This window comes from Oncorhynchus masou, chromosome 4, assembly GCF_036934945.1.
Source record: "Oncorhynchus masou masou isolate Uvic2021 chromosome 4, UVic_Omas_1.1, whole genome shotgun sequence".
Taxonomy (NCBI): Eukaryota; Metazoa; Chordata; class Actinopteri; order Salmoniformes; family Salmonidae; genus Oncorhynchus; species Oncorhynchus masou.
The window spans coordinates 10,164,545-10,179,168 of NC_088215.1; the positions used below are offsets into that span (position 1 = coordinate 10,164,545).

The 14,624-nt window shown below is 39.9% G+C and overlaps 1 protein-coding gene across 1 annotated transcript in view; it reads left to right on the forward strand.

Moving 5' to 3' along the window:
* The first annotated feature begins 164 nt into the window (after nt 1-164).
* LOC135520347 (neuroblast differentiation-associated protein AHNAK-like) overlaps nt 165-14,624 on the forward strand; it is a 38,002-nt gene continuing 23,542 nt past the window's right edge. The window contains exons 1-6 of the mRNA XM_064945824.1: nt 165-446; nt 2,055-2,088; nt 2,410-2,530; nt 2,763-2,935; nt 3,052-8,834; nt 9,509-9,737. Coding sequence (XP_064801896.1) covers nt 2,086-2,088; nt 2,410-2,530; nt 2,763-2,935; nt 3,052-8,834; nt 9,509-9,737 — 6,309 coding nt within the window. The 5' untranslated portion in view covers nt 165-446; nt 2,055-2,085. The remainder of the gene's footprint in view (nt 447-2,054; nt 2,089-2,409; nt 2,531-2,762; nt 2,936-3,051; nt 8,835-9,508; nt 9,738-14,624) is intronic.

Sequence of the window (14,624 nt, forward strand, 5' to 3'; positions counted from 1 at the left end):
CACCTTTGCATTTTTGTTATATCAACAGACAATTATTATTTTCCACCTGTCTTGGTATGTCAGAGAAAAACAGAGCACTCTCCATCTCACAGTTCCAATCTTGGGAGGCCAGGTTTCAGCGATCACCCTGCCTACCTGGACTGGAGAATGTGTGTGACGGTTTGCGGCTGGGAAGAGATGCTGAAGATGGAACCAGTTTGTCTGTTTTGGGGAGGGTTTGTTTTCACTGAGTGAGGCACCTGGAAGGCATGCGAAGATGGAACCAGTTTGTTTGCTTTGGGGAGGGTATGCTTTCTCTGAGTGAGGCAAGGGGTAGGCAGTCCTACAGGAGTACGGAACAGCATGGACTGCTAACACTGTCACAACTTTGTCACATCGGTGGTAAAACTCCTCGGTGGCGGAGTAACAAGAAACTGCATGGTCAAAACAACCCAATGGAGACTAAGGTAAGATTTTGATTTGTTGTCTATTTACATTTTGAAACCTTTGCTGAAGTACTCCATCCAGACTATATGGTGCCAGGTACTATTGTAGTGTTTACAAAGTCCACAATGATGTCATTGTAAGGGTCAGTACAACTGAATGCATTCAACTGGAATGTGTCTTCCGCTTGTTACCTAACGCCTCTGAATCAGAGAGGTGCAGGGGGCTGACTTGGGGAAAATCTCAGTCAGCCTCTAATCTCTTCCAGCTCTGAACAATGTGAATGAATGTCAAACAATAGGAATTATTTGAAATATGATTGCAGCATTTAGCTTACTGTCAGTGCACTCGTCTTGATGAGTGAATATACAGGTAACTGACAAAATAAAGGAAACACCAACATAAAGTGTCTTAATAGGGCATTGGGCCACCATGAGCCACATCAGCTTCAATGCACCTTGGCATAGATTCTACAAGTGTCTGGAACTCTGTTGGGAGGATGCGACACCAGTTTTCCACTGGAAATTCCATAATTTGGGGTTTTGTTGATGTTGGTGTAAAATGCTGTCTCAGGTGCCACTCCATGGCATTTGGTTTTCATTGTTTTCATGCTCATCAAACCATTCAGTGACCACTCATGCCCTGTGGATGGGGGCATTGTCATCTTGTGGATGGGGGCATTGTCATTTATGGGTGCGTAGCCAAAATGGGGGCATAGCCATGGTAGCCAAAATAATGGGAAAACTAATGGCCTGCAAAGCATACTTTGTATCAATATACCCTTATTTATTCAAGTGTTTCAATTATTTTGGCAGTTACCTGTAGTTATTGTTGGGCGTGTGGCATAATTACATTCAATCTCTGCTCCTGAATTAAGTTATTTAATTCAAAACATTATGGCGGACTTAAAAGCAATAGGGGAATACTGAAACACAGTTTAATAAGTCTGAGTGATTAATATTTGTACATATTCATGTTTTGGATGGATGTACAGTATTTGATGATGAAGTTAATGATGATGATTATGATAATTGTGGAACAAATTATTGTTCTTAGAGCAGCAGTCTCGCTAAGCATGTAACACAAATCACTTACAGGACTTTAAAGAACATACTGGAAGCGATTGTTTACAAATCGCTTTATTTGAGCCCCTGCCACGGCAAGCTTTTCATAATAGAAACCGATGGGTGTGGTCATTTCTGAGTTTACACCCGACTGTAGTGCACTATATATATATATATATATATATATATATATATATATATATATATATATATATATCTGGACAAACTTGTTCCTGTTGTTCCCTCCATGTCCCAAGGCCATACCTCGAATACCTCGAATACCTCAAATAGGCAGCTACCTGGGTGTCAACCATCTGCAATTTACATATGTAAACAAGTTATCCCCCATAGCCCCCCTTCAGTTATGGTTTCAGCTGATTTAGTGTTTTATGTTCAAATGGGTAAAATGAGCTTTGGCATTATTGTCTAATTATGTTCTTTCTTTACATTTGATACTCTTGAAGGCTATGAAAGTATGCTGCAGTATTTAGGCCTACATGATTTGATTATTATAGCATGAAACCAAGTTGAGCATTTCTTTTCAACTGATTCTGTCCTCCTCAACAGATTTAGACAGAAGAGCTTTTCATAAAGGATCATGGTATGTGAGATCATTCATCCATCAGCCATGATGATAGTAATAACAAGCATATTCCAGCACAATAATCTAAGCAACAAGAAATGTACTTTTTGAAAAACACCTATGCCTCAGCATTACTTTCTAGAAGTGTATGCCATTTAAATCGTCTATTTAGAAAGGTGATTGTATTATAGATTTGTAAGTTATTGTAAATAGCATGTATTTTTAAGTTTATTGTTCATTGTTGGCATTTGATGTTAGGGTTATTGAAACATGACCAATGCTGAGGCCACACGCCTGTCTGCACATTTCTTATAACTATGTTTGTATGTCTGCTTTTAGCCTGGTGTCCGCAGCGGGAGGAGGCTCTCTGATGGGCTGATGCTGGAGCAATCAGAGAAAGGACAATTGGTCGTTTCCAGTGTTGTCGATGGCTCCTTGGCCAATCAGGGGCTGAAAGAAGGTATGACTTTTGAGTCTCTTATTTAATACATAAGAATGTTGTTGAGTCTCAAAGCTCCCGAAAAAAAAAAAAAAAAAAAAAAAAATAGAGATTTCACTCTTGGAATTTTTCTCAGACATTTGTACATAAGTAAAATACATATCTGTTTTTAAGGACACATTTGGAATCATTGACATATTCAGTCACCATGCTTTAACTGTGTTTCACTTTGAGAAATGTTATTTTTTTTCAGGAGATGAAATTGTGGGTGCCACAATCAACTTTGACCAACTTTCGAAAGACGATGTGTTGAAAATACTGAGGTTGATGGATGATAATGGATTTGATGAGAAGGTTCAAGTTCTGACGAAAAATAATTTGCGCAAGAGTATGGGGACCTTGGACAGCATCAAAGCACCAGATGAGGTTTGTGGAATACATTTAAAGTTAAACAGAATTAGCTGAATAACAAATTAAGTCCATTTTCAAAAGGTTGTTAAGATCAATTATATCTATTGTTATTGGATTGCTTCTCTTTGCAGATGTTGAAGGATTCCTATAACAGACTCAATGCCAAAATAAAGAAGTTCATGAAGGAGGACAGCTCTGGACAACCTACAGCTTCTGGGGAAAGATGCTCTCCTAACGCGCAGGTACCGAGACCTCTCTGGGCCAAGCCTGATGTCAGAGGAACAGACTCTACAGTGACTCTCAATACACCTGGTGGAGAACTTTCGTTGCCTAATGCCAACATGAATACAAGGGATCTCTTCCTAGCTCAATTGAATGGGTCTATAGAGGCTGATCCTGATGTCAATATCTCCAATTTACCTTCAGTAGACCTTAAAGGTTCCAAAATAGATCTAGAATTGCCAAATTCAGACATTGGCATCCCATCTGGGAAGATCAAAACACCAGGTCTTGGTAGGGCTGACTTTGCTATATCTGGACCAAGATTTAGGAATCCAGACCTGGACCTCTCAGTGGATGAGATGTGTGTATCAGATATCAGTTTGCCTGACCTCAATAGTCCAGATATTGACATACCCCCAGGTAAATTCAAACTAACGAAACCACATGCAGAACTCAAAGCTTCTGATTTCGATGTGAATGCCCCCTCTGGTAAACTGAAGATGCCCAAATTTGATAATGATGTAAAAACACCAAAGCTAATTCTCAAAGCTCCCAAGATAAAAGGTGGACTTGATGCACCTGACTTGGACTTACCCAAAGTCGACCTGAAATCACCTAAATTAGATGTAAACACTCCAGATATTGACATTGATTCATCCACAGGGAAATTGAAAATGCCCAAATTGAAAATGTCAACATTTGGAATGAAGGGGCCACATATTGACAAAGATGGAGACATAGAAGGGCCAGACCTGAACTTGTCATCTCCCCAACTCAAGGGTTCCAAAGTAGACCTCAACATTCCAGATGCTGATATTGGCCATCCATCAGGAAAATTCAAAATGCCAACTTTCAAGATGCCACATTTAGGTTCCTCTGGACCAAAGTTTAAGGGGCCTGGCTTTGATCTTTCAGCCCCCAAGTTTAAAGCTGGGATTGATGCCCCTGACATGGATTTACCAGACATGGACCTCAAAGCCCCTAAATTAGATGTAAACACTCCAGATATTGACATTGATTCATCCACAGGGAAATTGAAAATGCCCAAATTGAAAATGTCAACATTTGGAATGAAGGGGCCACATATTGACAAAGATGGAGACATAGAAGGGCCAGACCTGAACATGTCATCTCCCCAACTCAAGGGTTCCAAAGTAGACCTCAACATTCCAGATGCTGATATTGGCCATCCATCAGGAAAATTCAAAATGCCAACTTTCAAGATGCCACATTTAGGTTCCTCTGGACCAAAGGTTAAGGGGCCTGGCTTTGATCTTTCAGCCCCCAAGTTTAAAGCTGGGATTGATGCCCCTGACATGGATTTACCAGACATGGACCTCAAAGCCCCTAAATCAGATGTAAACACTCCAGATATTGACATTGATTCATCCACAGGGAAATTGAAAATGCCCAAATTGAAAATGTCAACATTTGGAATGAAGGGGCCACATATTGACAAAGATGGAGACATAGAAGGGCCAGACCTGAACTTGTCATCTCCCCAACTCAAGGGTTCCAAAGTAGACCTCAACATTCCAGATGCTGATATTGGCCATCCATCAGGAAAATTCAAAATGCCAACTTTCAAGATGCCACATTTAGGTTCCTCTGGACCAAAGGTTAAGGGGCCTGGCTTTGATCTTTCAGCCCCCAAGTTTAAAGCTGGGATTGATGCCCCTGACATGGATTTACCAGACATGGACCTCAAAGCCCCTAAATCAGATGTAAACACTCCAGATATTGACATTGATTCATCCACAGGGAAATTGAAAATGCCCAAATTGAAAATGTCAACATTTGGAATGAAGGGGCCACATATTGACAAAGATGGAGACATAGAAGGACCAGACCTGAACTTGTCATCTCCCCAACTCAAGGGTTCCAAAGTAGACCTCAACATTCCAGATGCTGATATTGGCCATCCATCAGGAAAATTCAAAATGCCAACTTTCAAGATGCCACATTTAGGTTCCTCTGGACCAAAGGTTAAGGGGCCTGGCTTTGATCTTTCAGCCCCCAAGTTTAAAGCTGGGATTGATGCCCCTGACATGGATTTACCAGACATGGACCTCAAAGCCCCTAAATTAGATGTAAACACTCCAGATATTGACATTGATTCATCCACAGGGAAATTGAAAATGCCCAAATTGAAAATGTCAACATTTGGAATGAAGGGGCCACATATTGACAAAGATGGAGACATAGAAGGACCAGACCTGAACTTGTCATCTCCCCAACTCAAGGGTTCCAAAGTAGACCTCAACATTCCAGATGCTGATATTGGCCATCCATCAGGAAAATTCAAAATGCCAACTTTCAAGATGCCACATTTAGGTTCCTCTGGACTAAAGGTTAAGGGGCCTGACTTGGATCTTTCAGCCCCCAAGTTTAAAGCTGGGATTGATGCCCCTGACATGGATTTACCAGACATGGACCTCAAAGCCCCTAAATTAGATGTAAACACTCCAGATATTGACATTGATTCACCCACAGGGAAATTCAAAATGCCAAATTTGAAAATGTCTACATTTGGAATGAAGGGGCCACACATTGACAAAGTTGGAGATATAGAGGGACCAGACTTGAACTTGTCATCTCCCAAACTCAAGGGTTCCAAAGTAGACCTCAACATTCCAGATGCTGATATTGGCCATCCATCGGGGAAATTCAAAATGCCAACTTTCAAGATGCCACATTTAGGTTCCTCTGGACCAAAGGTTAAGGGGCCTGACTTTGATCTTTCAGCCCCCAAGTTTAAAGGGGGAATCAGTCCCCTAGATCCGAATCTGCCAGATCTCAAAGGCCCCAAACTAGGCCTAAATGCACCAGATGTAAACTTTAATATGCCCTCAGGTAAAATCAAAGTACCTACATTGAAGAAACCAAAGGTTGATCTGAATGCTCCTGATCTGGACATTGATGGCCCCTCTGGTAAACTGAAAATGCCCAAATTTGGGCTGTCTGGTAAAATTCCAAAATCCACAAAACTTAATCTCAAAGCCCCAAAGATAAAGGGGGGAATTGATTCCCCAGACTTGAATTTACCAGATGCTGACCTCAAAGCTCCTAAACTAGATAGAAATGCCCCCGATTTTGACATCAATGCATCCTCTGGGAAATTCAAAATGCCCAAATTCAAAATGTCTAAATTCAGAGGCCTAAAAAGACCAGATGTTGACATTGATGGAGACTTAGAGGGTGCAGATATAGATATCAATGCCCCCACAGCTAACCTCAAAGGTCCCAAAACAGGTCTAAAAATGCCAGATTTGAAGATGCCTGATGTCAGGCTATCTGGGCACAATGTAGATAAACCTAACTATGACTTACCTGATATTGATCTCTCAGCCCCAAAGCTAAAGGGGGGCATCAATCCCCCAGATTTGAAACTACCTAAAGGTAAAATCAAAGGCCTAAAACTAGACCTCAATGATCCAGATTTGGATGTTCACGCTCCCTCAGGAAAACTGAAAATGCCCAAATTTGGACACTCAGGCACTATGCCAAAAGGACCAAATCTGGACATAAAGGCAGGTGCGAAATCACCAAAGTTCAGTCTAAATATGCCAAAGATAAAAGCTGGGATTGATGCCCCTGACATGGATTTACCAGACATGGACCTCAAAGCCTCTAAATTAGATGTAAACACTCCAGATATTGACATTGATTCAGCCACAGGGAAATTCAAAATGCCAAATTTGAAAATGTCTACATTTGGAATGAAGGGGCCACACATTGACAAAGTTGGAGATATAGAGGGACCAGACCTGAACTTGTCATCTCCCAAACTCAAGGGTCCCAAAGCAGACCTCATCATTCCAGATGCTGATATTGGCAGTTCATCAGGAAAGTTCAAAATGCCAACTTTCAAGATGCCAGATTTAGGTTTCTCTGGACCAAAGGTTAAGGGGACTGACTTGGATCTTTCAGCCCCCAAGTTGAAAGGGGGAATCAGTCCCCTAGATCTGAATCTGCCAGATCTCAAAGGCCCCAAACTAGGCCTAAATGCACCAGATGTAAACTGTAATATGCCCTCAGGTAAAATCAAAGTACCGACATTGAAGAAACCAAAGGTTGATCTGAATGCTCCTGATCTGGACATTGATGGCCCCTCTGGTAAACTGAAAATGCCCAAATTTGGGCTGTCTGATAAAATGCCAAAATCCACAAAACTTAATCTCAAAGCCCCAACGCTAAAGGGGGGAATTGATTCCCCAGACTTGAATTTACCAGATGCTGACCTCAAAGCCCCTAAACTAGATAGAAATGCCCCCGGTTTTGACATCAATGCACCTTCTGGGAAATTGAAAATGACCAAATTGAAAATGCCTAAATTCAGAGGCCTAAAGGGACCCGATGTTGACATAGATGGAGACTTAGAGGGCCCAGATATAGATATCAATTCCCCCACAGCTAACCTCAAAGGTCCCAAAACAGGTCTAAAAATGCCTGATTTGAAGATGCCTGATGTCAGGTTATCTGGCCCTTATGTAGATAAACCTAACCATGACTTATCTGATATTGACTTCTCAGCCCCAAAGCTAAAAGGGGGCATCAATCCCGCAGATTTGAGACTACCTAAGGGTCATCTCAAAGGGCCCAAATTAGATCTCAATGCTCAAGATTTTGATGTTGATGCTCCATCTGGTAAACTGAAAATGCCCAAATTTGGGCTTTCAAGTACAATGCCAAAAGGACCAAATGTGGACATAAATGCAGGTGCGAAATCACCAAAGTTCAGTCTACAAATGCCAAAGAATAAAGGTGGGATTGATGCCCCTGGTGTGGATCTACCAGACATTGACCTCAAAGCCCCTAAATTAGATGTAAACACTCCAGATATAGACATTCATTCACCCACAGGGAAATTCAAAATGCCCAATCTGAAAATGCCTAAATTTGGAATGAAAGGGCCAGATATTGATCTAGATGGAGATATAGAGGGACCAGACTTGAATTTGTCATCTCCCAACCTCAAGGGTCCCAAAGCAGCACTCAACATTCCAGATGCTGATATTGACAGTCCATCAGGAAAATTCAAAATGCCAACTTTCAAGATGCCAGATTTAGGTTTATCTGGACCAAAGTTTAAGGGGCCCGACTTAGATCTTTCAGCCCCCACGATTAAAGGGGGAATTAGTCACCCAGATTTGGATCTGCCAGATGTTGCCCTCAAAGGCCCCAAACTAGACCTCAATGCACCAGATGTAAACTTTAATATGCCCTCAGGTAAAGTCAAAGTACCTACATTGAAGAAACCAAAGGTTGATCTTAATGCTCCTGATATGGACATCGATGGCCCCTCTGGTCACCTGAAAATGCCCACATTCTTGCTGCCTGGTACAATGTCAAAATCCCCAGTCTTGAGGCTCAAAGCTTCAAACATTAAGGGGGGAATTGATGTTCCAGACATGAATTTACCAGATGCTGACCTCAAAGCCACTGAACTAGATGTGAATGCCCCAGATCTTGACATCAATGAACCCTCTGGAAAATTCAAAATGCCCAAATATAAAATGCTTAAATTCAGCGACCTAAAGAGACCAGATGTTGACATTGTTGGAAACTTAGACGGCCCAGATATAGATATAAATTCCCCCACAGCTAACCTCAAAGGTCCCAAAACATGTCTAAAAATTCCAGATTTGAAGATGCCTGATTTCGGGCTATCTGGGCCAAATGTAGACGAATCTGACTGACTTACCTGATATTGACCTCTCAGCCCCAAAGCTAAAAGGGGGAACAGTCCCCCGGATTTGAGACTATCTAAGGGTCATTTCAAAAGCCCAAACTAGACCTCAATGCTCCAGATATACCCTCAGGTAGATTCAGAGTTCCAACCATAGAGAGGCAAAATGGTAGCATCAAAGCCCCTGATTTTGACATCAACACTCCTACATTCAAAATGCCTACATTTGGGTTGTCTACACCAAAAGGACCAGATCATGACATCAGTGCTGACCTAGGTTCAATTGTCAAAGATGAAAGGTGGGATTGGTTCACCAGATCTGGACCTATCTACAATTGACTTAAAAGCCCCTAACATAGATTTAAACACTCCAGATATTAACATTGGCTCACCGTCTTGGAAATTCAAAATTCCTCACCTCAAATGCCTAAATGCGGGCCTTTCTGGTCTGAAAGGTCCAGATGCTGGAATAGATGGAGACATTGAGGGACCGGACCTGAGCTTGTCAGCCCCGAAAGTAAACACAGGGATCGGTAGTCCAGATTTAGACATAAATGTTCCCTATGGTAACCTCAAACGCCCCCAAGCTGATCTCAATTTGCCAGACAGTAACATTGCTATACAATCTCAAAAATGCCGTCGTTAAAATTGCCTCAGTTTAGAAGTCCCAATTGAAGAGCAGTATCAGATATGGACTTCATGAAAACAAATGACATTTCTCCTCCAAAGGCTAAAGTGGATCTAAAAGCACCAGACTTGAAAGTTAGTCACCCAGATGTCAGCCTGAGTTTACCCAAAGCTGATATCAGAGGCCCAGAATACAAAGTGTCATCTCATAGTAAACGCAGATCTGATATCCCAGGTAGAGCGCATATAAAAGATTTTGAATGCCAGGTGGAGTATATATAAAAGTGCCTGTTGGGAAGTCTAGGAAGGTCAAAGGTACGGCTAGTTATCCCATTGCAGATATTGATTTGCCAAAAGTTGATTACCAAGTGTTTGGTGTGGATCTCAGAGGTTCAGACCTTAACCTTGACGACCTCACAGTGAAATTCTAAATTCCCAAATCCAAGACTTCTAAATTGGGTAGTTATACAAGAATACCAGATATAGACTCAAGTCTTCCCAGTATCAACACCTCAATCCCTATATTCCCACGCCAAAGTGTGGATTAGTGGACAGATTTTAATTTGAGAAGAACTGACCTCAAGAGCAATAAACAATCTGAAAGCCCCAACTGGTGAAACCGGCAGATAAAAAGAAAAGTCCAAATCAGTCTAAAATTGTAGTCCGTGACAAATTTGACTCATGGTTCAAACCCCCAAATTTCTGAAGATCAATAATATTGAATCGCTGTACAGTATTTCCCAAACATGTCAAAGGGGATGTACCAGACGGAACTGTGAGCCTGAGAAATCGGCACAAGGAAGAATCAAACCGTCGATCTCAAACACTCAGAAGTCTCGATTTCAGTGCATCAAATGTGGACCTTGAAGTTCCAGAAGATGAGAACTTAAAAGGGTCAAAGCTTACAAAGCTTATGTAGTATTCAGACAACTGACTAAATGTAATTTTAGGCTTGTTTGAATCACAATCTTCTGTTGAAACATAATGCAGAAAACTTCAGTTACTAGCACTTATTTGTACTTTTTATGTAAATTGATGTTTTTGGTGTTTGTTATGTTGAAAATGTATGTGTATAGGGTTCTCATTTTGTCTTTGGTTTTACAAAATGGATGAAAAGCTATTGAAAATGAGTTTTTACTGTACACTTGCTGTTTTCCAATAATTTGTTTTTATCTTTACATTAATGCAACAAAACAATTAATTCAAAACAACTGCTAAATGCATTAGCCGAGGCAACATTATTCTGACTCGATTCTGACAGTAGGCCTTATTTTCCATATTTTTGCATTTGAAATAACCTCTGGAAAATGAATTCTGTCAAGTATGATAAAACACTTAACTCAACTGCTATTTCTGTAGAACTATTTCTTTATTCGTTTGATTTAAAGAATTATAGTATTGCTTCGCCTATTAGAGATTTTCACCTCCGCACCGCTCGGTGGTAGTCTTATCACGCTTGACTTTACACAATATAAACGTCATCAGTACAATATCTTTTGCACCACCTCACAACCTTTCTGGTATTTCATTCCAAATAATGTGTTTAATAAATTGGGAGGTCTTCAATTTTTACTGAAATGTAATTATATTCCTGAAAGATTACCCGCTAAATTGGCTTGGTTTCCCCAACAAGCTTTAATCAAATCAAACTTTATTTGTCATATGCGCCGAATACATCAAGTGTAGACATTACCGTGAAATGCTTACTTTACAAGCCCTTAACAAACAGTGCAGTTCAAGAAGAGTTAAGAAAATATTTACCAAATAAACTAAAGTAAAAAGTAACACATTAACATAACAATAACGAGGCTAATCGTAAACTGGTACTTCCTGCTTTAGTTTTTGCTTGAAAGCAGGAATCATGAGGATATAATTATGGTCAGATTTGCCAAATGGAGGGTGCTGAAGAGCTTTGTATGCATCTCTGTGTGTGGAGTAAATGTGGTCTAGAGTTTTTTTTCCTCTGGTTGCACATGTGACATGCTGGTAAAAATTTGGTAAAACTGATTTGTTTGCCTGCATTAAAGTCCCCAGCCACGAGGAGAACCGCTTCTGGGTGAGCATTTTCTTGTTTGCTTATGGCCTTATAGAGTTGGTTGAGTGCGGTCTTACTGCCAGATTTGTTCTGTGGTGGGAAATAGATTAATAATATAGATGAGAACTCTCTTGGTAGAAAGTGTGGTCTACAGCTTATCATAAGGTACTCTACCTCAGGCGAGCAATACCTTGAGACTTCTTTAATATTAGACATCGCGCACCAGCTGTTATTGACAAAAAGACACACACTGCAGGAGCATGGAAAATCCCACCAGCTCTATATTATCCATTTCGTCGCTCAGCCACGACTCGTGAAACACAAGATATTACAGTTCTTCATGTCCCTTTGGTAGGATAATCGTAATTGTAGGTCATCAATTTTATTTTCCAATGATTGCATATTAGCAAGTAGAATGGATGGCACTGGGAGTTTACTCGCTTGCCTACGGATTCTCAGAAGGTAGCCCGATCTGCGTCCTCTTTTCCTCCATCTTTTCTTCAAGCAAATTATGGGGATTTGGGCCTGTTCCCGGGAGAGCAGTATATCCTTCTCATCGGACTTGTTAAAGGAAAAAGGTTCTTCCCATTCGTGGTGAGTAATTGCTGTTCTGATGTCCAGAAGTTATTTTCGGTCAAAAGAGACGGTAGCAACAACGTTACGTACAAAATAACTGTATTTATTTATTTATTTTGCTCCTTTGCACCCCATTATTTCTATATCTACTTGGCACATTCTTCCACTGCAAATCAACCATTCCAGTGTTTTACTTGCTATATTGTATTTACTTCGCCACCATGGCCTTTTTTTGCCTTTACCTCCCTTATCTCACCTCACTTGCTCACATTGTATATAGACATATTTTTCTACTGTATTATTGACTGTATGTTTTATTCCATGTGTAACTCTGTGTTGTTGTATGTGTCAAACTGCTTGGCTTTATCTTAGCCAGGTCGCAATTGTAATTGAGAACTTGTTCTCAACTTGCTTACCTGGTTAAATAAAGGTGAAATAAAAAAATAAAAAGTTACAAATAACGCAAAAAAACTAACAAAATAGCACAATTGGTTAGGAAGGAGTATGTAAAACTTCAGCCATCCTCTTCTGCGCCATCTTAATGTTGTCACTTCTGCTCTGCTTCTGCTTTGTGATCAAAGCCATTCCCAGAGAGAGTTTATTTCTGTGATCAAAGCCATTCCCAGAGAGGGTTTATTTCTGTGATCAAAGCCATTCCCAGAGAGAGCTTATTTCTGTAATCAAAGCCATTCCCAGAGAGAGTTTATTTCTGTGATTAAAGCCATTCCCAGAGAGTTTATTTCTGTGATCAAAGCCATTCCCAGAGAGTTTATTTCTGTGATCAAAGCCATTCCCAGAGAGAGTTTATTTCTGTGATTAAAGCCATTCCCAGAGAGAGTTTATTTCTGTGATTAAAGCCATTCCCAGAGAGTTTATTTCTGTGATCAAAGCCATTCCCAGAGAGAGTTTATTTCTGTGATCAAAGCCATTCCCAGAGTTTATTTCTGTGATTAAAGCCATTCCCAGAGAAAGTTTATTTCTGTGATTAAAGCCATTCCCAGAGAGTTTATTTCTGTGATCAAAGCCATTCCCAGAGAGAGTTTATTTCTGTGATCAAAGCCATTCCCTGAGAGTTTATTTCTGAGATCAAAGCCATTCCGAGATCATTTATTTCTGTGATCAAAGCCATTCCCAGAGAGAGTTTATTTCTGTGATCAAAGCCATTCCCAGTGGTCTAACTACACTAATGAAAACTCATCTTAGCTTTGGTAATGATCACAGAGCTTATCCAGAACTTAGTTTGGAAGGTGTGGGCTTACTTGAAAAATCTTGTTGTAACAAAGACACAAGTCAAATTTTCCATTCACGGAATCAACTAACGCCGAGAGGAATATTTTTGGTGGGAACATGCTTATTCCTGACATTGCCTGGAAAAAAGCTTGGTTGAAGCCTTACCAATATTGTATACCAAACAAATGTAAGGAAGTGCACTTTAAGATTCTACATAATATATATCCATGTAATTCTATGTTGTCCAAATGTGTGGCTGTTGATGATATCTGCGTTTTCTGTGAAAAGGTGAAAATCTGATTCACTTGTTCTATGAATGTATATCTGTGACAGATTTTTGGGGAAACCTTGCAGAATACTTATTTACCTTTTTGAACATTACTTATGTTTTTGTCATGAAGGATATAATATGTTACTATTGCAATGATAACAAGACCATTGAAATGATTGTGAATTTTTTTATTCTTGTTGCCAAATACTTCATACATAAACAAAAATTCCAGAATTCTATACCAAAATACTTTTGATTGAATTAAATCATCTTGTTAAGACATTAACCCTAGTGAATAACAAAAATCATAACATCTTCCTGAATAATTATAATGAGATTTTTTCAGAGTGAATACAATTGCACTAGAATTGTCGTTCTTTTTTACAATTATATATTATGTATATATATTATTTTTTTGTATGTATTTAGTAATTTCTTGTTAATATCTGTTTTTTTCTTAGACATGATTGATGTAGGGATGCAAGTTAATGATCATTTTTTATTATGAATAAACAAACAAAAATAACAAATATTTAAAAATACATTTAAAAAAAAGATGCACGACCTTTCTGATTTTGAAACTGGAAAACACATGTTTGTTTAGAAATATGATCTGTGTAATGCGGTTTTAAAGAAATTGCACGTATTTGATTGTCTTAATTGGGTTTACACAGTAGCGTGCCGTGGTTCTGGGGCCTGGGCCTTCAGTGAAGTCCTACACAGTCCCACCCGGATTAATCCACCTCTTATTACCATCATTATGATGCCATGGCTCTAGACACTATACATTTAGACAGAAACGCAGTATAACCAGGCGTTGCGTCACTTTGAAATTGACATTTTTATTGAGAGAATTGCAGGGGAAGAGTACATTACCTTTTCATTGTGCAGCTTCGTTGCCCTGCACGCTTGTTCGTTGCGCTGTAGATCCACTCGGGTGTCCCCAAAAGTTTTCTAAAGCACCATTGCTTGTAAGTGCCCAGCCGTACTTTGGTGTCTCGTTGCTGCCTTGTTTAGACAACTCAGGTTTGCAAAGTCAGTGTGGCTCCAAACA